The 27,569-nt window shown below is 41.5% G+C and overlaps 1 protein-coding gene across 1 annotated transcript; it reads left to right on the forward strand.

Annotated features, from left to right (window-relative positions):
• The first annotated feature begins 642 nt into the window (after positions 1–642).
• On the forward strand, positions 643–26,364 carry LOC134611592 (zinc finger protein 883-like). The gene is made up of 5 exons (XM_063455617.1): positions 643–1,097; positions 8,936–9,004; positions 14,203–14,329; positions 15,207–15,290; positions 22,254–26,364. Exons 1-5 carry the CDS (start codon positions 1,023–1,025, stop codon positions 23,687–23,689), a joined length of 1,791 nt encoding a protein of 596 aa, XP_063311687.1. The 5' UTR covers positions 643–1,022; the 3' UTR covers positions 23,690–26,364.
• The last annotated feature ends 1,205 nt before the right edge of the window (positions 26,365–27,569 follow it).

Genomic DNA, 27,569 nt, shown 5'->3' on the forward strand with positions numbered 1-27,569 from the left:
TGTGTTTACATAGCCCTGCGTGTTGGGTCACATAGTAGTCGTGACAATTTAAGAATTTCCAATTTTCTTGTCGTTTTTCTAGAATTGAGTCAACCCCCAAATCTAACCCTTTTCCCCATATCTCTTCTCCCTTCAAAGCGCTCCTACTAAATCACGATCCTCCAGTCACAATCAACACTGAACATTAAACAAATTATTACCCCATCCACAACCCCCAAGCGATCCTTAGTAGTCTCTTCCCCTAGAGTTAGCTTTCAAGGTGTTTTTACTGAGCACAGCAGTGATGGTCAACCAATGGCACTCCAGCTGCTGCAGAGCCGCGCAGAGCATCACGGGATGTGTAGTTCTATACACTTGGCAACGGATCCCTGCAATGAACGCCTGGGAGCAACCGGTGTCACCGGCCCACCGCTCCACGAGCAGTTAACGACCAGCTTCCATCACACTCAGCTTCCTGGTAGGGATACCACTCAGCGCCTTGAGGACCGCCGCTCTTGAGTGCGGGGGCATACTTGACCAAACCAGAGCTAGTTCTGCCCCCATTCGCCTTGACAGCACTGAATCCCGCGTTCTCTCGCGAGAACTCGACGTCACGTCTCTCCGGGAACGTAGCGCCGTGCGCGCCCACGTCCTGACGTCACGGCTCAGGCGCTGCCCACAAGACGCTCCAAACATCAGACTCGCTTGCCCTTAGTAGCCATGCCCAGCGGCGTAATCCATTGTAGGGAGAGGATGAGATGTCCCTTGTTGGTCTGATGCACCTTCCCTGACTGGCCCTGGCTTCATAAATCATACCGGCCGGCGACATAGGATCTGACCCCAGCCCATGGCCTCCTACTGAGCATTTTATTTATTTTTTACATTTTATTGTTAGCTCTACATGACGGAGATTATCTGCTCTGCTGTTTTCCCATCCTCCACCATCTGAGCTTTATTTGTCACCAGCTGCCGCTCACAGGGTCTCAGGGAGGGTCTCAGAGAGGGGTCTCAGGGGCTAAATCTGATCCCTTTGTTGGCTGAAAATGGAGGATATCTCTCTGATGACATTCTGCAGCTGGAGTATGGACACAAATGTGGCGACTGATCTCTCTCTGCAGGTAAATCTCTGCCATACCCATTATCACACCACGTCCAGATGGATGGGCATTATAATAGGGCCCTGGGATTATTAATTACCGTATGTTAGATAAAATGGAGAGGCTGCACAATTTTATAATGTTATCATGTAGTGCATTATTTATTTTAATTATGAAGGATTTTATTTTTAGGAAGAATGCATATTAAATTAAAAAAAACGTGTGTGTGTATATTTAATTGCATAAAAGAGATATATGTGAGAATTGGACAGTTTCTATAGAAATTGTTCTTTAATTTATGATTTACTGGAAATTACTTTCAATGTGAAAACTCGGTGATTGCACAATATCAGATGTTTTAATTATCTGATGTGGTGGTGGTGGTGATGGATAGATCCTTGCAAAGATCCAGCACTCAACTTCCTTTCTCAATAACTTTTCCTCAAGCCCACAAACAATGTTGCATTAAAGAGAGCTCTCATTGGACTTGTAAGTATATACCGTATAACGTAGTCTTTATTCTCTACATATAAACATAGTGACTTTAACAAAATATCAACATTTCATTCCCCAGTTCACCAATAAAAATTTGCTTAACCCCTTAAGGACCAAATTTCTGGAATAAAAGCGAATTATGACATGTCATATGTCCTCAAGGGGTCAAAGGGACACTCCAGGCACCCAGACCACTTCTAACAATTGGAGTGGTCTGGGTTCCAACTCCCACTACCCTCATAAACTGCAATATTTACCTTGCAGGGTTAAGACCTCCTCTAGTGGCTGTCTACTAGACAGCCACTAGAGAACCATTCCGTGTTTATAGAACAGGAAAGGTGTTATGACGACGCTGGACGTCCTCACACTATGTGAGGACCTCCAGCGTCACCGAAATCCCCATAGGATGCATATTAGAATGCATTGCTATGGGGTGGTCTAATGTGCGTGTGCGGCATTGCTGCGCATGCGCAGTAGGTCTCCCCCCGTCGGTTGTCGTCAGTCACCATTGGCTTTTCTAGAGGAAAAAATATATAGTTTAATGGGATATAAAGCAAGGAATATAAAATTAAGGGACATGTTGATAAAATAGGCTCAATAGGAGGGTGGGTTGAATTTTTGACTCTGTATACTTTTTAGTCTATATTGATAGGTTGAATATTTTCCCCTCTAGTATTCTAGCCTATTTTATTGATGTGTCTGTGTCCTTTTTTATTTTTGTATTTAGTGTGTTACCCCATATGTAAATCCCTGAACACAACCAATTATTTTTCTGATTGGAGAACACTTTTTAGTATTCTTAAGTAGAACATTTGTCTTGGTGGACTGTGGCCTGAGAAAAGTCATTATGGACTGAAATGTCTATATTTTGTTTGTTACTATGTTTATATGTATATAATAAAGGCTACATTATATATACTTACAAGTCCAGTGAGTGCTCTCTTTTTTGCAACATTGTTTGTGGGCTGGATCTTTGCAACAATATCTATCTATCATCACAACTCCAGATATTTTAAACATCTGATATTGCACAACCTCATGCAATGAGGTTTCACATTAAAAATGATTTCCAGTAATCCTAACAGAAGTTAAGGAACAATTTCTATAGAAACTGTACAATTCTCATCAATTTCTATTGCAAATTATACTCACCGGTCCAAGATCAATATGTTTTAATATTTGATTTGAAATATTTATGTATTGGAATATGAACCGTAAGAATGTCAGATCTGTATAATATTGCAAGATTGCCATATAGTGTTTGACTGAAGTTATTTTTCATAATGTATTTCATTAGTGATTATGATGAGGATTTTAGAACAGTTGTTGGCTGTTTTCCATTGAGCATCACCATTGGCTTATCTCTTCCTTCAACTGACAGGATATGATTAATTAAATGATAATTATGAATACAAAGCTGTATTCCTAACACTACAGTGTCCCTCTGCCTCCACAGCCCTCCTGGCCACAAAAGGGTTAAATAACCTTTTAACCACTACCTGACTCCAGCTTTGTAGTCCTCTGACATAAGAGGTGGCTCTGCCTCATCTGAAGTCAGTCCGAGGGGTAACCTAATGTGCATGCAGTGTGTGCTGCAGGTCTTCCCCTTAGGAAAACATTGACAGTGTTTTCCTGTGGGGTTTTGAATGCTGGATGTCCTCATACAAAGTGTGAGAATGTTCAGCGTGGTTTCACAGAGGTAAACTGAGAGACAGTGATTAGAGGTAGTGTTAAAGGGACACACCAGGCACCCAGACCACTTCTGCCCATTGGAGTCGTCTGGGTGCCAACTCCCACTAAACCTAACCCTGCAAGTGTAATTATTGCAGTTTTCATAGACAGCCACTAGAGGACACTTCCGAAAAGTGTGTTTATAATGACGCTGGATGTCCTCACGCAATGTGAAGACCTCCAGCGTCGCCGAAATCCCCATAGGAAAGCATTGCAATCATTTTTTCAATGCTTTTTCTATGGGGAGGTCTAATGCGCATGCGCGGCTGAGGGACATCGGCGCTAGATACAGGTAAGTCACTGAAGGGGTTTTAACGCCTATTTACCCCAAATGCAACCTACTGCCCATATACACCCTACTACCCTTATTTCCCTAAATACAAATTAACTCCTGATGCTCAACACCACACATACTACAACCCCTATCTATAGCCCTTATTTACATGCGCACGCACACACACTCACACAAACATACTATACCGCAAACATATTTAACAACACACAACCCCATATCAGCCTCTCTCCCATACATGCAACCTTACAAGCAGCCTCCCACACATGTACACAACCCCTCATGCAGCATCTCCAGAAACCAGCGACACCACAAGCAGCCTACCCTCACAAATGCAACACATCAAGCATGCATCCTCCCAAACATACACCACCACCAGCAGCATCTCCAAACTGTTAATAAAAACTAGTGACTGGGCACACAAGTCTCATGAGAGCAGAGACTTGCCAGCCAGAGTGCTCTGATTGGTTAGCTTACGTGTCTGCTTCTTTCCATGAGGATTCTACTATGGAGCATTTTGCTTGATTTAAACTGGATTGTTTACTAGCTTGCCTTGTCCTTTTCAAAGTCTTACTTTTTTGTGTCACCTCTTTAATTCTCTTAGTCACATTTCAGACTATTTGCACTTGCAAGATGAGGTGTGTTTTTTTTTTTTTGGTATAGTAGAGTTCCTGTTTGAGCGCCCTGAGAGTGGGGATGACCTGCTTTTTAAATGCAGAAACGAGGCAGTAGTCTCTTTGCCTCCAATGTTTTCTTCCCACAGCTGGAACAGTTTTTCTATTATTCTTTTAATCTCCTGGGAACGGCATCCTTCTGCTGTCTCAAGCTTTAATATATGGCATGATTAGAAACCAGTAAAGCCTAAGCCTATTCCTGGGAGAAAGAGGGAAAATCCACTGACTAAATTATAGAATTCTTAATTATTTTAATGTTTATAGAAAGGATCCCTTTGATTATGGACCCTGAAATCTTTTACAGAAATACAATGAATGTAACATGTCTCCTTACTGCTCTCCCAAGGGATCCCCAGTATATACCATGACTACGTGCCTTATGCCATCTCCAACACACTGAGCTCATTTAACTCAGAAAGTCCCTTGCTTTCTTTAAGCTGTACCTGAATTTATTCATGGGAGGCTGCAAACCATGTCACATGATGACAGGTAAAATCTGAGTATTCTAATCATTCAATTATTCCTGATGTGCTGTGCCACCCCAATGGTTATATTGCCATGGTTAGCAGTGAAGCAGTATAGTGGCTGATGTAGAATGAAAAATGGACATGGCGTTTATTAGATGGGTCACTAGAGATCTTTTCAACTGTAGTTTTGTTTTAAAAAATTAGATTGGAAGTTACTGCAAATTATATAAAAAATATTTTACTACAGTAATTTGTTATATTGTATTGACTGGATTGTTTGCTCTACCTTTTTTTTTTAATTCTTGTGCATAATATAACATGACAGCTTGAAAGGCCACAATAGCTTTAGCGTTATACACACAGGCTCAAAATGTGAGGGACAAGATGGTACATTGTTGTCAATCTTTGTCCCTGTTTTCACTGGTAGATAATAAAGGTGTACAATACTGCAGGCAGAATAAGAATAAATAACCAGTAATGACATTGCAGCATTGTACATAACTATAATAAGCCTTAAATAGTGGGACTGTGGATTTTAATGCAGTTAACTGAAAAAGGTTTAGTAGGGTAAGCAGTGTGCATCTCATGCCCTAAGGAGCTGTAAGATAGTAATAGATAATGTTGCGTGTTGGCAACATATGCCTCTGGGTATTGTGTAAGGTGGTAGGAGTTTGGAACCTCTACGAGGGCTACAGAGATGGAAGACCTCTGTTTGTGTATTGTCAGCTATGAGGACTGCTAGGTCGCGGGGGGGGGGAGGGGGGAGGGGGGGAGTCTGATGGTGATATAGTGTGCATGAGGGGTGGGAAAAATAGTGTGCGCGAGAGCACTCCGTGGGTTTAAGTTGGAACACAAAAATTACTGTAAGCTAAGTAAATAAAGAACTTGTGAAACATGCAGAGTATTGGTATTGTGTATAATACGATCTACAAAAGTCATGGCATTGTAGTCGCTGAGACATCTCCTTGTCTGGCTGCTGGTACAAATAGTGTGATCCTATCAGGGTTCCAGGTAGTGGATGTCGTTGTAGGCGCTATAGCAGACTGCCCTGTGACACTTGTAGCTAAGCCAAGTTGTTGCAGGATGTCAGCTCTCTGAGGCATCGCAGACTCGTATCGCTCCTGTAGCCCTGGGTATGGGCAGGTATCGAGGGGTGCTCCATTTATATGGCACCTTATGGGTGAGTTCCTGGGTCAGGGGTCTCATTGACCGTCGCCAGTCCATGGTGGCCTTAGACAGAGCTGCGAAAAAGGTAAGTCTGTGCTCCTTAAACTTGAGAGGTGGTGTGTTGCGAACTCCTGCCATGAAGTAAAAGCAATCGCATCCCAACCGCTTACGTTCTTTGAGAAAAAGTGCTTCCAAGAGACACATCCACAAGGTTTGATATCTCTCCTCTACAATCACTGAAGTGTGGAATCTGGTGAGTGGGGGGACTTCAGATACACAAACCAGTGGGAAGCTTCTCTGGGAGAGGTATTAGAGGGCACAGACTGGCAGGATACAGGTGAGGCTTCTGCACAGTCCCCCATCTGTGTAACCTTCAAGGAGCAATCCTTGAAGACTGTTTAGATGGTACACCACCCCAGTGAAACAATTTCACATGAAAATAAACTCCTCCGACACATGCTGGTGCTCCTGTGGCGAAAGAGATCACTATCTACACATGATGCCCCTCAATCCAAGCATATTGGACCAGGGTACTAAAACTCAGCTCTAAAATAATGCAAAGGTTAAAACTAGACCTCTGGGCCTGTCTCCTATCTAAACCAATGGAGGGCCTCACCAGACCTGAACAGAAAGTACTCAATATGATTTACCTAGCAGCGCATAGAGCCTTAGCTCAGAAATGGTGGAGTCCTGAGATACCCACTCTCTCGCTAGTCATTACCATGCTTATGGATAAGTTAATCTCGCTTTTCCGTAACTCCTTGAAAACCTTCCAGAAGTTGTGAGACCTGCTCCTCGGGGGCAGAGGGATGAGTATGCCGCATCTTCCAGTGCCGTGGGTACGTTTATTTGGATTAGGTTTCTTTGTTTTTCTCTTAAATTGTTAGACATCAGAATACATACTAAACGTTGGTCAATCAACTGCAGGATATATCCATGCTTCTCTAAACAAAAAGAGCTTTGACATTCCACTGTTCATATGAACCACACCATACACACGGTTATACGATAATACCTAGGTAACGAACCTGTTGATGTGCTTATATGAAATTGAAACAGAAGTCACTTATTGTTCCACTCGTATTTGTATACTGTATATCACCTTTGACAAGCCAATTTGGCAATGAAAGTGTCTTGGTAAATGTATTTTCAAAAATAATTTAAAAAAATCAAAAATCAAATGGAGCATATAGCCTTCTTCAGCAGCCAGTGGACCTGTGGACCTCCAGGTCTCACTCCAGGAGAAGGGGAAAGAAGCTGGGTACCAGAGAAAGGATCACTCCAAATCAAATAAAACAGAAAAGTAAATATAAATAAATTAAAATGTCCTATAGCCCAATGCGTTTTTGTCTGATAGTTCATATCTCTACGGAGGAGAGAGACAGTACTTCCCGATCGGAGAAAAATGACTTGTTAGTGTTTGATGTCTGCAGTCTTTTAAATATCCCACTCTTACTAAAATTGATCCAAGCTTGTAGGTTCCCCCTCCCCAGCGTGCATTCCAAGCCTCGCTGTGTGAGGGACTTCTGCATCCGTTGTGCGTTCCACCCTTGTGGAACTTGTGTTCCAGCTATCTGCAAATAAAAAATATAATAGTGAGAGATCGGGGCTCTGGATAACACAGTCCACACCAAGGAACCACAGGGGTTTAAAAAAAAAAAACATAAAATACAATAAATAATACAGATATAAAAAAAATAATGCATGCCAGAATGAGTAATGATACAAATGCTAACAAAAGTCAGAAATAATGTTTACCAGAAAAATTATTAATACAAATATGATCACAGGAGTTAGAAAAAAAATAAAACCCCCAAATCAATTAAATAACCATAAATAAACATGAAAAAATAAATAACAAAAATTGAATAAAAATGTAGATGAAAAAACGAAATATGTAATGTACATATACGCAGCATCAAATGATAAAAACGTATTATATTGAAATCAACATTTAAACCCCTAAGTTGCATGGTCTGGAGTCTGCATATCCAGAACCCCTCTTTCCTTAATTCCATCGAAAGATTTCCTCTTTGATTTCCGTTTGTTCACTCAATCTGCGTGTGTGAGACAGTATTACACTATGTGTTGTTGTGTATTTTTTTTTCTTGCTTATGTTTTTTTGTGTATATAACTAGTTTATTCTTTGAAGTGAGAATTAAAAGTGAATTTAAAACTTGAAGTCAAAATACCTACATTACAATAGTTCTCTAAGACAGCAATGCTTACAGTTCAGCTATTTTGGTTGACAATTAGAATTCTCGCTTTAGTGAATAACTTTTTATTGTGGAGAGCCTGTGGTACATTTGTGCCCCCTGGTGGCTGCTTGTGGCATCTGATATCTTTTGGCAGCATGCAAAAGCCAGTGATGCACTCTATCATAGTGCAGCGTTAGTGGCTTAAGAAACACTCAGTGCACGGTGATCCCAGCATGTACTGAGCTATTTCTAGATATCTTAAGTGTGACATTATCAGAATTGATTGTCAATTCCGAGGATCTCCGCAAAGTAGGCAGGCTGGGGCCGGAACAAAATGCCACCCTGACCAATCACCATCGCTCATAGATATGCATTGAATCAATACATGTCTATGGGGAAAGTTTAGCGTCTCTGCTCAGCGTCAGTACAGCACTGCCCCAGGAAGCTCCTGCTAATGGACGTCCGAGTGGCGGCCACTAGAGGTGTTCCTAGGCACTAATATAAACCCTCGAGGTAAATATAATAAGGTGAACAGCGCTAATGGCAAAAATGACACAAGGTTGGGGGAACACCTTGTTGGTGAATTGCAGCTTGTATCCGAGAGTGAGCACTTATTTCTGTTTTGTTGTACTAATTTAAACCCTGCCTTTTCAGCAAAAAGACTGCACTGCAGGGACTGTAGTTAAGCTGTAGTTGTTCTGCTGACTATAGCTTCTTGAAAACATTTGTACAAAGAAATGGCATAGGAAATTTCTTGGGAAAACCTTCATAAAAGAATGAAATGAAATGAAAGAATGCTTTCCAGATTCATACTGTATTTATATTTTGTCCTTAGGATCCACCCCCTCTTAAACGACCCAGAGGAAGACCAAAAGGAAGCAAAAACAAAAAAGCTTCAGGAAAGGTAAGATTTGTAAAAAAAGCAAACAAACAGCCCGCAAATTTCATTGGCTGCCATTAAACTAAATGGGTCCAATTCCCAGTCAAGAGCAATGGACCAGGCCTTTAGTGTAACGTCTCAGGCTCTCTATCTAAGGGTTTTGTATGAAAGCGCATCAGTGGCTAGATCTTAGCTTGCCCTATTTACCTTTTGTATTTGTTTATTGTAGTCTTTTTTCCCCCAGTTGTACAGGACTGCAAAATATGTTGCCACTTTATAAATGCTAGTAATGATAAGAATAACAAAAGTTACTCGCCCTACAGATATGCATACGCAGCATTTTATTTATTATTTACAATGTGTCTGCAGCAGCAGTGTGTCAGTATATGATTACATGCAGGGTTCTGCTTGATGAAGCATTCCCACCCCTTTCTCTACCATTTCAGCACTTTTTTTTTCTAGTACTCTCTATACCAGCGGTTCCCAAAGCGGTTCCCACTTTGCTGACAGCCAGCAGGAGGGAGAGGGAGAGAGGACCCGGGGGGACTCTAACATGCAGCTCCGCTGGGTTCTCCTCTCGCAAGCTCGGAGCGTTGCCGAGGTTACCACGGGAACGCTCACTCTCTCTCCACTGGGACCACCAGGGCTTCTCACCAGACCACCAGGGATTGCAGGAAATGTCCCCCCTCCCAGGCAAAGGTGAGCAGGGAGGGGGGGGGATATCATTTTTATTTTTAATACAAAAAACAAAAAATGTATATATTTTATTAGTTTGCCCTCCTACCCCCAGAGACCCCACAACAAACAATAACTCCCCCTATACACACAATTACTCCCCCCCCCCCTCACACACACACACACACACACACACACTATCCCCCCCATACACACACACTGCTCCCCACATACTGTACAACCCCACACACAAAATGTACACACACAAACTGCCCTACAAAGACAAACACTGCACACCTTACACACACACAAACTACATCCTTCACAAGCACAATGCACACCTGTACACACACACACACACACGCGCACATATTGCACCCCTCAAACATGCGCGCGCACACACACACACTACACCCCCTATCCGGGCAGAACCCAGGTAAGTTGTCAAACTGTTCTAAAACAGTTTGACTACTTACCCTGGGAGGGCACTACGGCACCATAACAACTACAACGTAATGTAGTGGTTATTGTGCCTAGATTGTTTCTTTAAATAATCTACCAGTGCAACTCCCAGGATTGGGGGCCCAGAACATGCCGCAGCGCTGTGTATCTATATCTATATATCCATATATCCTAGAAAATTGTTTTAACTTGGGGTGCCTTTGAAAAATATTGAAATATTAAGGGTGCCTTGAACCTAAAAAGTTTGGGAAACACTGCTCTTATACCTATCACCCATGTTTTTGGATCTGCATAAAAAAAAAGTCTGTCTAGAATATGAGATCAAGTATCATTTATTGCGCAAGCCACAATGCTCAGAAGTGGGTAAACCACAGCTCAGTGAGACTGTACCATGCCCTGATGATAGGGACTCTGGTTCTGGGCCCCTTTAACCCAGGAACCAGATGTCCACATGACAGTGAAATCCCTGTTTCTGCAGTGCTCTATTTTAGACAGAATCTTATATGCAGACCCTGATCCTTTTTTTTTTTTTTTTTGTCAATCTTTGTTTTATTGAGGCAAAAATGGAACATGTATTACAGCTGGATAATCACAACTTTGTCAATACAAGCAGAAGTGAGTCATCACAAGAGCATTAACGTTGTTGTAACAGAGGTATTTCTAGCTTATCCCTTTTAAAATAACATAAATTGACTGATTGTAAACGGTCACTGAGAGCTTACACATGCCTCTTTTTTGTTTTGTAACGTAAGGTGAAACGACAACATATGTGAGAAGATTTGCTGTCTATGCAGCGCAAAATCTCCGATAAACTTATGTTGGTGTCAAGAGTATAACCGTGGTAAAGCTGCAAAAATATTAAATTAAGAGTAAGTCACGTCATTGTTGTAGGGAGGTACGTCAGGCAGGCTGTCAGTGGGGGAGAGAGAGCTCATATAGCAGTGAGGTAAGAACAGGTAGTACAGGCTGACATTATGACGTGAGTAGTGACATGGTTCAAGTAATCATAATAACAATAAAAAGCAATATACAAAATATATAACATGTTTAGTAGGTAAATGCTGAGTAGTGCCAGCTAAGGAGTACAAGAAACGGAAATAAGGCTAAATTGTCATAGGCACTGGCAGGTAACATAAAGTATACACGTTTGGTGGAACTTCTCGGTTCCGGTGTCGCATATGTACATCATGAAGTAAAGGTGAGCTAGTGAGACCTTCTACCGTTGTGAGGTGTGTGGGGGAAATCATCGGTGAGTGAGGGTCGGTCACCTTGGTAAGGACATGGTAGGTATCTAGGGATCTCGAAGCTGTACTATGTTGGGTCCACGAAATTAGTAGTCATGTTGAGTCTGCTTCAGGTAGTTATGTGCGGCTTCGTGTGTTCCCTACGTATCTAGGTACGGTCTTGGGGCGTGTGTGGGCAAGTAGGGTATGCTGTTGTCTCATGCTTTTTTGGGGGGGATATAGGGTGTCTGTAAGCTGGTTCTGTTTGCTGGCCCGGGCCGTGGCAATGTCCCCCCTGTACCTGTCAAAGCTGCGACTGCAGGTGTCACCAATACATAAAAAAACAATACAATACTTAGAACAGTCAGTCCCAAGGTCCGTGACTCTGGCAGAAACAGTGTGCTGAAATGCGAGTAAGTGCGTTATCTGTGGGTGGGAGCATCTTCGGCCTAGTGGAGTTGGCCTCTGTAGACATGACATTTACTGTTGTCAAGGTTGCGGGCTCGGCGTCGGCCTTTCTCGTGGGATGAACGGCGTGCTGGTGGCTGGGTCTCCCATTCCATGCTGGGGCTCTTGAGGTAAGTCGGCTGGTATGTCTGGCAGCCCGAGTTTCGTCAGAAGCGCGGGTGCCTCCGCCTCTGATGTTATCTTGTGGGTAGTGTCATTATGTGGAAGTCACCTTGTATGTAGTCGCCAAGAAATTGCTCAAGGCCGTGGATGCTCGGTGCGTGATAGGCCCTAGGCCTGCGTTTAGTGCCTCCGGACTTCGGGGTGTATCAAAAAGGCATCTGCCGGTTCGGTGTGTGGACCTGATCACGGTTCCGATGTGCTGAGATTCGGATGGCAGGTATTTTCCAAGATATTCGCGGATTGAGAGTGTCAAGGTGGGAGCCCGCAGTTATGGCGTCTGCTCAGCTTCAGGTCCCGGCCCCGCCCCGACCCTGATCCTTTTTAGTTGCTTAAATGTGTTCCCAATAAAAAGAAATGTAAGTGTATATGTCTCTCTTACCTTTAAAGGGCCACTATAGTTACCAGAACCACTACAGCTTAGTGTATTGGTTCTGGGGCATATAACCTGTCCCTACAGGCTCAGCAGTGTAAATGCTGCCTTTTCTTATAGGCAGCAGTGTCAAAACTGCCTTCTAAGTCCTCCTATTGTGGCTGTCATTCAGCAATCTCTGCAAGACCGAACCAGGAAGTCGCTCTAGTGGCTATATAAGTGTGTCTGCATGCCCTGTTTGGAAGTACTGAAATCTCCCCATAGGGATTCATTGACCCCATGCCTCTGCTGAGTGGTGCAGTGCTGTGATTTGCCTCTCATGTGCTTTAGCCTCCAAGTAGGCAAGCATTGAATTGACAGAGATCATCATGATTGATAATTTCAGGAGGAGTTCTCAGTCTCCCCCTACTGTCCATGAGTGAACATGTACAAGGAGGTTGATAACAACATGAGCAGCCATTACTTTTATACTATCCAACCAATGTCTATGTGTGATCTCTGTAAGGGGGGAGCTATGGCATGACCACTCTATAACAATGCAGCCCCCTTCCTTTTTTACTTACAGACCCCATCACACAGCTCATTTTGATAACCCCTATTGCTGTTGGGATGTGGGGAGGGGGTGTAAAGGAGCACCCAAAGACACGTTATTACATTATATTAATACCAAGCCCACTGGTAGGGGGTATTGACGGTTGAAAGTAGATATGCCCCACACACAGCAAATAACACTGTTGTAGGTGAAATTGCATTAGATTGCTCCATTACATGTGTAAAACACAGTTTAGTCACTAGATGTCGCAAAAGGATTACCTACATTTGATCTTTGAAAAAGGCACACACTATTATTATTATTATTTATATAGCGCCAAATTCCGTAGCGCTTATAATGCAACTGTAAATCAGAATATATATTATATATCTTAGCTTAATACAATCTTTTTTGTAAAATATAATTTGGTTATGATGGCACTGGGACCAGGCAGTGTCCTCTTCATGCTTCAGTGGCCAGGATGTCTGTCTGGTGCTTTTGATGAGTTTAGCATGGTGCTTACCTACCTGCCACCATCCCTTTTGGAATATGGGAAGTAAGAGGGGAAATTAAGGCAAGCACCATGATTTTTGGTGTTGCCTGATGCTCACAATAGACACTTAACTGCTGGAGGCACGCACCAGTGATAGGTAGCAGAAGTGAGCAGATTGGGTCATAATAAGCAAGAACCTGACTTCACTGTATAGAAGGGCAGGCCCAGGCATAATGAATCACCTCAATTCGGTATACCCATCAAGCCCAGAGGCTTACTATATAATGGAAGCATTCCTACCTAGATAATGGTCAACTACAGGATACCAGAGTAACTGTCAACTAATCGGCCTGGTGTCCAGTAACTGTATGCTGGCATTGTATATTTTAGGAGTGAAACATTTTGACAAGTCATAGTCAGACAGCCAAACAGAGCAAACTAAGCATTATCAGAAGATTGATGATTTGTTTTAAAATGTTGCTAAACTTATGCATCCGCTTAGTTTGCTATCTTCTCAGCTAGTTCAGCAGTCACCAGAGACCCATCATTACAAGAGTAGTGGGAGAGTTGGGATAACTACGGTTATCATTAAAGAGAAGAGCCAATAAAACCTTTTTTTTTTTTTTTAAAAAGCCAGACAAGGCTTCCACCAGGTTCCAATAAAAAATTTTTTTTGTAGTTGATACCTCTGCTAACTGAGACTCACAGTATCTGCATCACATACTAATCCTGCTGTACCACACTGGCCAAAAATGCATAGTCTGTGTGATTTTAATTTAATTTAGATTGTAAAGCGTGTGTATGTACATCAATTAAATGTAATGTTTTCGATTTCAGGATCCAATAAGGTTTGATGATGTAGCTGTTTATTTTAGTGAAGATGAGTGGGATACCTTGGAAGAGGCACAAAAGGGTCTTTACAGAGATGTCATGATGGAAAATTATCAAACTCTTAACTCAGTGGGTAAGGAGCACTTTAACTGAAATATTAATATACAGATTACTGGACAACCATGTATCTTCCAGACATTACAATGTTGTTTTGGACCATGTAAGTCTGTTTTATGTCTCTATGGACCTTTTGTGTATATTGTAGTTAATCTGCCTCAGACATGATTTCATACAGAACTCTGATGACCTCATATTAAAGAAAACTGTTACATTACATTGCTTTGTTCTGCCTTAAAAGGGAGATTGTAATTTTACATAATTTTTAATAAGTATTTGTTATTAAAATTAAATGTAGAAATCCGCACCTGGAAGTCATTTCTATTTCTCCTCTTTATTGGCAATCTTTGATTTTAGCTTTGCCTTGTCTGAACTGGATTAAGATGTAATTTGTTAAAACGTTAAATAAGCAGTTCAGGCACCATAAGCACTACAGCCATGTGAAGTGGTTATGGTGCCAGAAGTGTTCTGGGTTCCTCCAAGATAAAAACAAACAAAGAAAAAAAAACTGGAGCATCTCATGAAAAGAAGGTTAACCAAAGTGTTTTTTTTTTTTTAAGGTTTTATTTAGTAGTGTCAAATTCAGAAATATGACATTTAACTTTTAAAGTCTTTAACAAAAGGGGGATTACATAATTGTTTTTTTTTTTTCTTAGCTTGGTGTGTAAAGCCTGCACTTAGTCACTCACTTTTCAGGAATTCTCACAATGCTCATTATTGTATCCATGCAATCTCCACATAATTAATTTTTTTTAGTGTGTGCGTTGTTTCCTTAAGGCCTGGCTAGTAATGTAGTACTTGAACTTTTGAGCCCTAATTATGACACACACACACACACACACACACATCCGTAGAGGAGTTCATGAATATTAAAACACTTCTTTGTTTGACAGGCTGTGCATGTGTAAAACCAAAAATTATATTGAAGATTGAGCAAGGCAAGGACTCTTATATGAGCCAATCAAATTCTTCACCAAGTAAGTTTGTTCATGTGTTATGTGTACCTTTTTGTATTTTGGTATTGCTAAAACATTTAGAGGCTTAATGATGTGCACTCATCTGCAAACTCCATTTTGAAAGCAATTATCAGAAAATGAGCCAACATTTTAAAATGGCTATTGTCAGTGCTGAGGTACAGATTTTATTGATAATTACATTAAAGGGAAAATATAGTGCCAAGAAAACAAACTCGTTTTCCTGGCACTGTAGCTTACCCCTCTGTCAAGGCCCCCCTCCCTTGTGGTTCGGAAGGGGTTTCCCATGGGTGGGGATTCCGGTGACGCTGGAAGTCCTTATGCATAGCGTGAGCATGTCCAGCATCATTTAAGTGACCAAAAGTTGCCTTTGAGCCCGGAAGTCCCTCCAGTGGCTGTCTGGTAGATGGCCACTAGAGGAGGAGTTAACCCTAGCAGGTAATTATTGCAGTTTATAAAAACTTTAATCATTACATGCTCAGGGTAAAGGTTGATGGGACATTGCACCTAGACCACTTTAATGAGCTGAAGTGACCTAGATAGTGTCCCTTTAATATAACATTGGTAAATGTAAGTGAATAAAAGAATGTAAGTGAATAAAATCCCTTGCTCAGGCAGAATATTGGCCTCCCCTTGCTGTCCATGAGTGGACATGCATAAGGGGGTGAACAACAACATGAGTAGCCATTACTTTTATACTCCCCAAACAATGTGCATGTGTGATCTCTATAAGGGTGTAACAATGGCATGGCCCTATCCGTTTTACTTACAGATCCCATCCCACGGCTCATTTTCTTAACCCCTATAGCTGTTGGGCAGTGGTGACTGGGTGTAAGGGAGCACCCAAAGACTCAAGTAAGGTCCCTTCTTATTCCTGTTTTATTAATACCCCATCCCACTGCCCAGGGGTAGGGTATTGATGGTTGAAAGTAGATTTGCTGCACAAACCGCAAATAACCCTGTTGGAGGTGAAATTGCCTTAGATTGCTACATTACATGTGCAATACACAGTTTAGTCACTAGATGTCACCATAGAAATTATTTGATCTTATTAAAGTTAGACACAATGCAACTGTAAATCAGAATATATATATATATATATATACTGTATTCAGGTGATACTCGCAAAACTAGAATATCGTGCAAAAGTAAATTTATTTCAGTAATGCAACGTAAAAGGGGAAACTAATATATGAGATGGACGCATTATATGCAAAGCAAGATAGTTCAAGCCGTGATTTGTCATAAGTGCGATGATTATGGCTTACAGCTCGGGAAAACCCCAAATCCACAATCTGAGTAAATTAGAATATTGTGAAAAGGTGCAATATTCTAGGATCACAGTGTCCCACTCTAATCAGCTAAGTAAGCCATAACACCTGCAAAGGGTTTCTGAGCCTTTAAATGGTCTCTCAGTCTGGTTCAGTACGAACCACAACCATGGGGAAGACTGCTCACCTGACAGTTGTGCAGAAGACCATCATTGACACCCTCCATAAGGAGGGAAAGTCTCAAAAGGTAATTGCGAAGGAAGTTGGATGTTCCCAAAGTGCTGTATCAAAGCACATTAATAGAAAATTATGTGGAAGGGAAAAGTGTGGAAGAAAAAGGTGCACAAGCAGCAGGGATGACCGCAGCCTGGAGAGGATTGTTAAGAAAAGGCCATTCAAAAGTGTTGGGGACTTTCACAAGGAGTGGATTGAGGCTGGAGTCAGTGCATCAAGAGCCACCACACACAGACGGACCCTGGACATGTCCTTCAGATGTCGTATTCCTCTTGTTAAGCTGCTCCTGAACAACAAACATCAGAAGCGTCTTACCTGGGCTAAGGAAAAACAGACCTGGTCTGTTGCTCAGTGGTCCAAAGTCCTCTCTTCTGATTAGAGCAACTTTTGCATCTCATTTGGAAACCAAGGACCAAGAGTCTGGAGGAAGAATGGAGAGGCACACACTGCAAAATGCCTGAAGTCCAGTGTGAATTTTCCACAGTCTGTGTTGATTTGGGGAGCCATGTCATCTGCTGGTGTTGGTCCACTGTGCTTCATTAAGTCCAGGGTCAATGCAGCCGTCTACCAGGAGATTTTGGAGCACTTCATGCTTCCTTCCGCAGACAAGCTTTATGGGGATGCTGACTTCATTTTTCACCAAAGCCTGGTTCAATGACCGTGGGATTACTGTGCTTGATTGGCCAGCAAACTCGCCTGACCTGAACCCCATAGAGAATCTATGGGGCATTGCCAAGAGACAAGAGAAAGATGAGACATGAGACCGAACAAGGCAGAAGAGCTGAAGGCCCCTATTGAAGCATCCTGGTCTTCCATAACACCTCGGCAGTGCCACAGGCTGATAGCTTCCATGCCATGCCGCATTGAGTCAGTAATTGCTGCAAAAGGGGCCCAAACCAAGTACTGAGTCCATATGCATGCTTATACTTTTCAGAGGTCCGATATTGTTCTATGTACACTCCTTGTTTTATTGATTGCATGTAATATTCTAATTTACTGAGATTGTGGATTTGGGGTTTTCATGAGCTGTAAGCCATAATCATCACACTTATGACAAGTCACGGCTTGAACTATCTTGCTTTGCATGTAATGCGTCTATCTCATATATTAGTTTCCCCTTTTCCGTTGCATTACTGAAATAAATTAACTTTTGCACGATATTCTAATTTTTCGAGTATCACCTGTATATATAGAGATAGATATAGATAATGCAATGTTAAACACAAACACACACACACACACACCAGGCAAGCCATAAGACTTGCTTTTACCACAAAAATATCACTTTAACAGTGCTCTCACTACTGCAATGGATTCTGGGTAGGCATATGCAAATGAGCTCAACAAAGAACCACATTTTTGCCTCATGATTCCACTTTATACATGGATTCCTTGGAATATGTTTCTCTGGTTAATGCAAAACTCCAAGGAATCCATGTATAAAGTGGAATTACAGGGCACAGATGTGGTTCTTTGTTTAGAATATTCTCTCTAAGCTACGTAAATGTTTTCAGTTTACAAGCTGCAAACCTATTAGCACGTGGGCATTGAGGGAAAAAAAATAATTAGTTATGATGGCACTGGGACCAGGCGGTGTCCTCTTTGCGCTTTTATTTGCATGGCCACTGAAGCATAGTGTCCCTTGCTCAGGCAGGACAACAGTGAGCTGGATATAAAATACACAAAAACGTATTGCAAGTACATTGGAGCTTACCAAATTGTGTTGAATTATAATTTCTAACCAAAGTATGTATATATTTGTACATACACACACAAAAACAAATATGCAATGATAGGTGGCACTACACTGAAACCTCAACTGCATTGACCCAGCTATAGAAAATTGGGGTTAGAAAAAATGGGCAATTAAGTTTGTCATCACATATTTATTGCAATGTTTTGGCCCTCCGTTGAGGACCTTTGTCAAAAACAGAGCGTAGCGGACCCTGGGTAGCTGGTTTCCTCTGCTATTAATGAGTGAAGAGACCCATGTTCCCCCCCCCCCCCCCCAAAAAAACTTTATTGGCCACACTCGGTTTTATACTTTTCCCCATGCAAGGGGTGGATTGCACATAAAGACAATGTCCCCTCGCCGGGTCCTCCCCCTCCCAGGGGTCGCATCCGGGTCCCTTAGTCCCCTGTCCTCGCCACTCAGTGTTCCTTCCTAGGGGTCTCCTGATGGAAACGGAATTCCAGTCCCTTTGTCCCCTGTTCCCGCCACCCATCCTCAGGGCTTCCCACCTCCGGTGACAAGGGGTCTTCATCCCATGAGCCTCTGTACCTGGGAGCCCCAGCGCGGGAAAGCTTCCTGCCTCTTTGGCCCCCAGCTACAGAAAGCCCACCAAACCGTAATTTTCCCAAAGAGTGTCCCCAGCAATCTCAGGGACCCAAGGACGATAACTGCCATGAACAGCCTTCATTCGCAGGGTCCCTGGGTGAAACCAGGCAAGAGAAGTGTCTATATTCGGGATACGAATGCTCCCCCTAGCCGGCGCTCGTCTGTACGAACCACGGCCACCCAGGTAAGCACTTACCTTGCGGTTTCACACTTATGTTGACAATGTTCTAATTGATTGGTGCGAACACTCCAAGGGGCACTGGGGTGGTCATCGTTTGGGAACCGAACGAGGTGGGAAGCAATCCACGAATGCTCCCCCTGGAAGGCCCATTCGTCTAACGAATGGGCTGGCGGCCAGGGGAGGCACGCACCAAGGCTTCTTTTGCGCTTTTGACATCTCGTTACGAGGTGCGAACGTTCTACAACAACATTCTAAAGGAGGTTTCGAGGTGGTGCCTGTTCGGTAGGGGAATTAACTTCCTTTGTGTCCCGAACGGGGAGCAGGCCGTTTAGACTAACACACAGAGTAAACTACAGTAGCACAATAGGGAAAATACATGAAAGGGAGGGAGAACCAGTACACACACAACAGGGAAATTACGGAAATGAACAGTTTAGCTGCAGTCCTGCTACAAACAGAGTAAATATTAAAACAATATATAGACCAAACATTCTTACCCACACACATGCACATCAAGAGTTAGGGGGTTGGAAGTAACAAATAAGTTCCACATAAAACGCAACAAAAACAGAATAAAAAGTGTTCAACCTTATTAAACAACAAAACATATGAATTTACAAACATTCTTACAGTATATGCACAGTGCTGCTTTGTGATACATGTGCTAGTGAAAAGAGGGAATGAGAATTTCATTATTCTTATATTTTAAATGAGAATTTAATTATTCTTAATCCTTTTCAAAGAATTAAGAATTATTTGAAAAGTACATAAATATTCATGCCATAAGTCTCCTGATATGGTGCAGTCTCTAGCTTTGAAGGGTTTCCTGTAAGTTTAATCACATGTACGTAAAGTGCTTAGTGTGAATGTCTGCTCACCTGAAAACGCTCAAGGTCCAGGGCACCTGTCTCTAAATCGCCTAAATCTGTACACTCAGCGAGATGGATACCCTATATATAGAACAGTGAAGAAAGTTGGCCTAAAAATATCACGTAAGCCGTTAGATAAATAATACCAACATAAAGCGTATCCTATAAATATGAGAAAATGGCATTGCCACCGGCAAATATAGAGCCCCTCACAAACATATTTATTAAATCTAAAGATGAGTAAACATAATATTAAAAATCATTAGACATTCCAGTTTACTTTTTTAAAGGTCAGCATAAGCAACAAAACCACTTCAGCTTACTGAAGTGCGTATGGTGCAAAGATCCTTTCTCGTGATTCCACTTTCCATACCTGTCAATCTCATAACCACAATGTAATTACCATTCTGAGGTATATTATTTCTGTCCAAAATTTACATTTGATATCAACATGCACATTGTGCAAATGCAGGCTTTTGTAATTAAAGGCATCTAGCGGGGAATGCCACTACAACAACAAATATCCACAAATCCAAGTTTTATGTGCAAGCTGAGATCAATTCATTAGAACTTTGTTAATGAGAATTATACTTGATGTCATTTGTTTAGTTATATTAAATAAACATGAAATTTAGACTTTCAGGGGCTGGCAATGTTACTTGGAATCCAGAATGTCAAATTGGCTTCCCCTTGTAAATGAACAAGTATTGTGAATGTTAAATGCATTATAATGTCTAATTAGTGGGCGCTCACACCTAATGCAACTAGTTACTATGAATAGAATTCTGAGGAAGAAATTGCTTTCCATTTAATCACTATTATTTGTGTTTTAATATATCCTCAATTTACTGCTTGAAGGGATACTATAGGCCTCAAAACAATGTTTAGCTTAAAGGACCACTATAGTGCCAGGAAAACATACTCGTTTTCCTGGCACTATAGCGCCCTGAGGGTGCCCCCTCCCGCCCGGCTCTGGGGAGAGGAAAGGGTTAAAACTTACCATTATTCCAGCGCCGGGCGGGGAGCTTTCCTCCTTCTCTCCGCCTCCGATCCTCCCTTTCGGCTGAATGCGCATGCGCGGCAAGAGCTGCGCGCCCATTCAGCCGGTCGCATAGGAAAGCATTTACAATGCTTTCCTATGGATGCTTTCGTGCTCTCACTGTGATTTTCACAGTGAGAGTCACGCAAGCGCCTCTAGCGGCTGTCAGTGAGACAGCCACTAGAGGCTTTGAGGGCTGGATTAACCCATTTATAAACATAGCAGTTTCTCTGAAACTGCTATGTTTATAGAAAAAAGGGTTAAACCTAGCTGGACCTGGCACCCAGACCACTTCATTAAGCTGAAGTGGTCTGGGTGCCTATAGTGGTCCTTTAATGAAGCAGTTTTGGTATATAGATCATGCCCCTGCCGTCTCACTGCTCAATTCTCTGCAATTTAGGAGTTAAATTGCTTTGTTTATACAGCCCATATCACACCGCCCCTGGCTGTGTCTATCTAGCACAATCTTCCTAAACACTTACTGTAAAGAGAGATCTAAGAGAGATTTAAAGTTTCTTTATTGCACATGCTGTTTAATTTAGAATATCTTACTGCTCTTTTACTTGCCCTCTAGATCCTGCAGACGCCGCCTGTGTGTGATTAAAATTCAATTTACAGAGCAGGAAATAAAAGCTTCTGAAGCAAGTGATCTGATTGAAAATGAAACCATTCTTTTTTTTTTTTTTAATCACATTCATCCTGAGAGTCACATTCAGAGCTGTATTGCTAGGGCTGTATAAACAGAAATAAAAGTGATTTAACTCCTAAGTGGCAGATGATTAAGCAGTAAAACTGCAGTGATCCATGCACTAAAACTGCTTCATCAAGCTAAAGTTGTTTTAGTGCCTATAGTATCTACCGGTATTCACTTATGCCTGAATAGAAATAACAAATTGGTTTGTTTTCAGTTATCAGCTCGTGTATTGTAACAATTCATTACATGTTTGGTTTTGAATCCGATAATGTTTACAATGCTTGTATTAAAGTGACTTTGACTTTTTATTCATCAGATTCATATTTTCTTTACTTTACAGCAGAATATGTTTCTATGCTGAGGAGCACGAGAAAAGAATCCTCTGCAGTCCCTGTCTCCCCATCTTTAGTTTTAGAAGATTTTGGGATGCCTCAACATGATCTGAAAGAGGAACAGAGCAAAGCGAAGGTTACAAATGAGAAACCGTCTGTGAACCCAATAAATGAACAAAGTTTGTGTGATGTTAAAATAAGTACTAGAAGGTTACGTGAAAGAAAGTGTTTTATTATACCGAAAGATGCATCTGATGACGAAAGTCCAGAAAGTGACGATTATGAAAGTCCTGTTGAATTAGTTGTAAAAAGAAAGGCTATTTTGAAAAAGAGAAAAAAGCATTATGTGTGTGATCAATGTGGAAAAAGTTTTGGCCGTAACTCAGTGCTTCGAAGACATCAAAGAGCACACTCGGGAGTGAAACCCCATTTATGTACAGAGTGTGGGAAACACTTTGTTCAAAAATCTCAGCTAATTGAACACCAACGAACTCACACAGGTGAGAGACCCTATGTCTGCTCTGACTGTAATAGAACATTTAGTTTGAGCTCACATCTTGTTCAGCATCGTAGAATTCATACAGGGGAGAGGCCATATATATGCCCTGAGTGTGGAAAGAGTTTCATCCGTGGCTCTGACCTAGTTCAACACAAGAGAATTCACACAGGGGAAAGATTGTACCCTTGTACAGAATGTGAGAAAAGATTTACTCACAAGTCAGCCCTTCGTCAACATCGAAGAATACATTCAGGAGAAAGGCCATACAGCTGTGATAAGTGTGAGAAAAGCTTCAATCATAGCTCACATCTGGTGAGGCACATACGAACTCACACTGGAGAGAAACCATACACCTGCACAGAATGTGGAAAGCGCTTCACAGACAGCTCTCATTTGATTAACCATCAGCGAACACACACAGGGGAGAAACCTTATAACTGCAATGAGTGCGGTAAAAGCTTCACTTACAATGCAGGACTCATACTGCATAGAAGGACCCACACTGGAGAGAGACCATATGTTTGCAACAAGTGCGGGAAAAGCTTTAAAGGCAGCACACACCTACTGAGGCACATGAGGATTCACACAGGAGAAAGGCCATATGCATGTACTGATTGTGGGAAAACCTTCACAGACAGCTCTCATCTGGTGAGCCATCGGAGAAAACACACTGGAGAAAAGCCTTACACTTGCCTAACCTGTGATAAACGTTTTGCAATGAAGGCACATCTCAATCAGCATCAGATTATACATACCGGCAAACGACCGTACGAATGCACAGAGTGTGGGAAAAACTTTACTTGGTATACTGCTCTTTCCCAGCATCAGAGAACTCATCTTGGAGAAAAACCATACGAGTGTATTGAATGTGGAAAAAGCTTTTCTCAGAAATCAACACTTACTGTACATAAGAAAATCCACAGGGAGCAGTTGGCTTATGTGTGAGGTGTATAATGTTTCTATTTAGTTTACTCTACTGTACATTATTTAATATGCACTTTGATGTATATTATACATGCTAAGGCACAGCATATTTATATTGGCTACTTTTTCAAACATTGTTCCTGTGTAGAAAGACTTTACCATATTTAGAAACCTATATGAAAACTTCCCCAAATCTTAAATGCATGTACCATACTTAGAAATAAATAGGACGTAGTGGGAGATTAATCACATAATGGTAAATTAATTGTCTTGTTATAATGAAAAGTATATGTATATTCAGTCTAGTTCTGTCACTGTGAGAAGTAACTTGTGAAAGTCACACATAGTTATGTAGGAGACGGCAGATCTTTCTGGCTCCAAAGAGGATAATGCCAACACATTATGACCTATATAATACATTAACATGCACTTATTTAAAACATTCAAAGAAGAAGATAAGATAAAAAATGTTCTATTCACTTAAGTAGCTGAGCTATCCTATTTTATAATCTGTATAGCATAACGCTGAGCTGTACTTTAGCAGCAATGATTCTGATCATCCTGTTGGCCATCCCTGCTTAATTCAATATTTTATTAGACTGAACAGGTAATGTATAATCATCCAGTGAAGACGCTGTGCAACACTTATCAATTACACTAAGTTATTGGGACAAATGCTGTCTTACCTACACAACATATTAAAATTGATGTCCTTCTGGAACTGCCTCTAAATAGCCTACCAACTGATTTATAATACAGTAATATCACAGACTGTAGCTCTTCTAACTATAGAACTTGCATGAAAATGCTTTTTACCTAATATATACATTTGTTCACTACCTTGTACCCATATTCAGTTAGCTTCGGAAGTCAAATGTGAAGTACCCCATATTATTATTATTTTCATAGAAGTTCTACTTTAGCTACAGGCCCCTTATATGTTTGTTTCTGAATGATATTCACATTCCCCTCTTCACTGTTAAACCGTTTCATAACAATGTTATTTCCTAAAGGAGGACTTAAAGCGGATCTGTCTGTTTCAGGGGGTATTTGCATATTTCGCAAAGACCCCCAAAATGGACAGATCCAGTGTGGGTTTAGTGGCTACGGGAAAGTGGATTTTACTTATTTCAGGCTGTCCCTTGTGGCCACCGCCATCCTTTTGCTGGAGGTCCTCTTTAGCTCCTGGCACTTCAGGTGCTAGGAGCCACGAGAGTACAACACTGAGGTCTATGGAGGAGACAGCAGGATCCTGCATAGACAGACCCTGAATCCCACAACCCTCATTTGTGACAGCTGCTGGGATTGGACAAGAGTTGACCGTCAAGCTCTGACTTTTTTCAACTTTTGTTAACCTGATGCTTGTACATATAACAAAGTAGTCCCTACTTTGTCTTGTGGTATTTTTGGATTGCATTTGAATTTCAGTGAAATTTCAACACAGTCTTGATCAGTATTTTATAAAGAATATATTTTAATGAAATACTGAAAAGTGACAGATCAGTTTTAAGCTGTAATTTAGACTAAATGAGCATTAATTATCCTCAAATGCGGATATATTTTTTCCATAAGGATGCAATCAGTAGTAACAAGTGGGTTTTGAAAGGGTTTCTCAGGAAGGACAGGTTGATCCTAAACTATTAAAATTATTAGTAATAATATACCCCATCCCTACCTAGGTCTCTGGCTACTGTAAAACAGTACCAAGCCCCAAACCCTTCCCTCTTGGGAACAGGCTAGGCAGAGCATTCACTTTATTTTCATACTGTAGTGCTGGGTTGAATTCGAGAGTTCTGCTGCAGGCAGACCGCCTCGGTTCTCTGGGATTGCCCACCATACAGACATAGTTTCTGCTGCTTCCTTCCGCCTAGCCAAACCGTTTTTTGAAATGGCTTAAGCACGTGTGAGGATGTGCGCTAGGCATAGTGGTAGAACACACCCACAGGTTGCTTTTTCTGGCAATCGAGGAGCGCGACTGTGGTTGACACGGGAAGCTAATATTTGAGCGCCAAGATGTAGTATCTAAATTTTACCCACTGATTTGTTTTATCTCCTTACATCCCACTTGTTACTACTGCTGCTATCTGTATGGAAAAGGCAATTTACACTCTGTACTTTTTCTTTTTCATAGGCTTAGCTGCAGTGTAGATCCCCTTCTTTATGATAAATCTTGTACTTTTGCAAATAATTGGTGTCTTGTTACTATTCTGGGGAGTTTGAAGTCTGGTACGATCTTATAGTATCTGGAGGTAGAGATAGTGGTGGGGATATTATTACCAAATATTTTAGGTTCTGCTTGGTCTTCCTGTGGAACAGTTGTAAAACCCACTTGTTACTACTGCAGCTAATCCTATGGAAAAGTACATTTGCAGTGAGTAAAATACTGTTTTTTGTTTAGTTTTTTCTTCTTTAAGCATGCACTTTTAATCCCATATTGGTAGCATTTTTATGCATTGACATTGTGGTTTTACTTGGCTTATTAATATTTTTATATTAATAAACATTAATGTTTTACTCAGTATTGGAAGTCATACCTGATGGCAGTTTATTTGCTATTATTGTCACTCACAGGGAGAGTAGAAATGATTGATTAGTTTGGTCAAAAATACATTGTCTGAAGAAATAAAAAAAGTAGAAAACCGGTAGTTTTCTCATGGTTTTTATTTTGACATAATAAATCCCTTTTTCAAGTCCTATCTTTGTTTTGATTTTGTCCTGTGTTTGTTTGAGATATGGCCACTCAAAGCCTAACCAGAGTGGGGGTAAATGTAAAAGTGTGTCGGCAAAAAAAAAAAAAACTGTTTTAGCCTACTCTGACTTCTGTGGGATAGCTGCCAAGTTAGAATCTGTCCTCACATTTCATGTGTTAAGTTTCATAAATCTTGTAGACTGTTTTTTTTTTTTTTTTTTTAATGATCTATATGGAAGTTTTTGAGTGTCTCTATAGATGGCATAATTCCTGGTAACAGTGGTGCAATATTGTTCAATAATTGGAGGAGACTGTATAAGCAGTGAATGAAATGACTTGACTGTGTTGTCAAAAAACAAAACAAAAAAACTCTTGGCACCTTAACCACAACAGGTGCCCATGCACCCCACCAATGTAAGTAGCTGTTAAGTTGTTTGCCAACGGTTTTAAACAGTATCCAGAAGGGCACTAATTACTTAATGTGTGTAATAGTAGTACGCTATACACTAGTAGCAGTGACCGGTGCCATACAGGGCTCCTGGTAACTAAATAGGCTGCAAGCTTCTGCATGGAGCTTCCACTAGGTCTCTAGACCCAAACCACTAAATAGTTAAGCTCTGCACTACCAGGCTAAGCTTAAAGGGTCACTACAGTCACCACAACAACTACAGCTTAATGTAGTTGTAGTTGTTCTGGTGAGTATAATAATTGCCTTCAGGCATTTTCATGCAAACACTGCATTTTCAGAGAAAAGGCAGTGTTTACATTGCCCCCAGGGACACCTCCAAGTGGCCACACCTCAAATGGCCACTGGAGATGCTTCCTGAGGCAGTTCTGCACAGTAGGCAGCACTGCCGTTCAGCGTCTCCAAGCTCTGCATGGGGACGCTGAATTTTCCACATAGAGATGCGTTGATTCAATGCATCTCTATGAAGTGCTGATTGGCCAAAACGGCATTTGGCCCATCCCATCCTGCCTCCTTGCCAATTTTAGCCAATCAAATGCTTTCCTATGGGAAAGCACTGGATTGGCAAAAAATCGGCAATTCTGAGGTCCTCAAGGAGGCGGGTTGGGGCGGGGCCAGCACCAGCACACCCGCACGGTGCTGGAACGAGGAGTTTTAATTCCTCTGAAGGGGGGCACAAGTCACCTATATGGTGGGTATAACACTATAGGGTCAGGGATACATGTTAATGTTCCTGACCCTATAGT

Source organism: Pelobates fuscus, chromosome 5 (genome assembly GCF_036172605.1).
Source record: "Pelobates fuscus isolate aPelFus1 chromosome 5, aPelFus1.pri, whole genome shotgun sequence".
Taxonomy (NCBI): domain Eukaryota; kingdom Metazoa; phylum Chordata; class Amphibia; order Anura; family Pelobatidae; genus Pelobates; species Pelobates fuscus.

Bases quoted from the DNA above. Each gene is read 5' to 3' on its own strand.
- LOC134611592 (XM_063455617.1), top strand. From the start codon at position 1,023: ATGGAGGATATCTCTCTGATGACATTCTGCAGCTGGAGTATGGACACA. The intron at 9,005-14,202 runs GTAAGATTTGTA...TTTCGATTTCAG, and splicing joins ACAAAAAAGCTTCAGGAAAG to GATCCAATAAGGTTTGATGA. The intron at 15,291-22,253 runs GTAAGTTTGTTC...TTTACTTTACAG, and splicing joins CCAATCAAATTCTTCACCAA to CAGAATATGTTTCTATGCTG.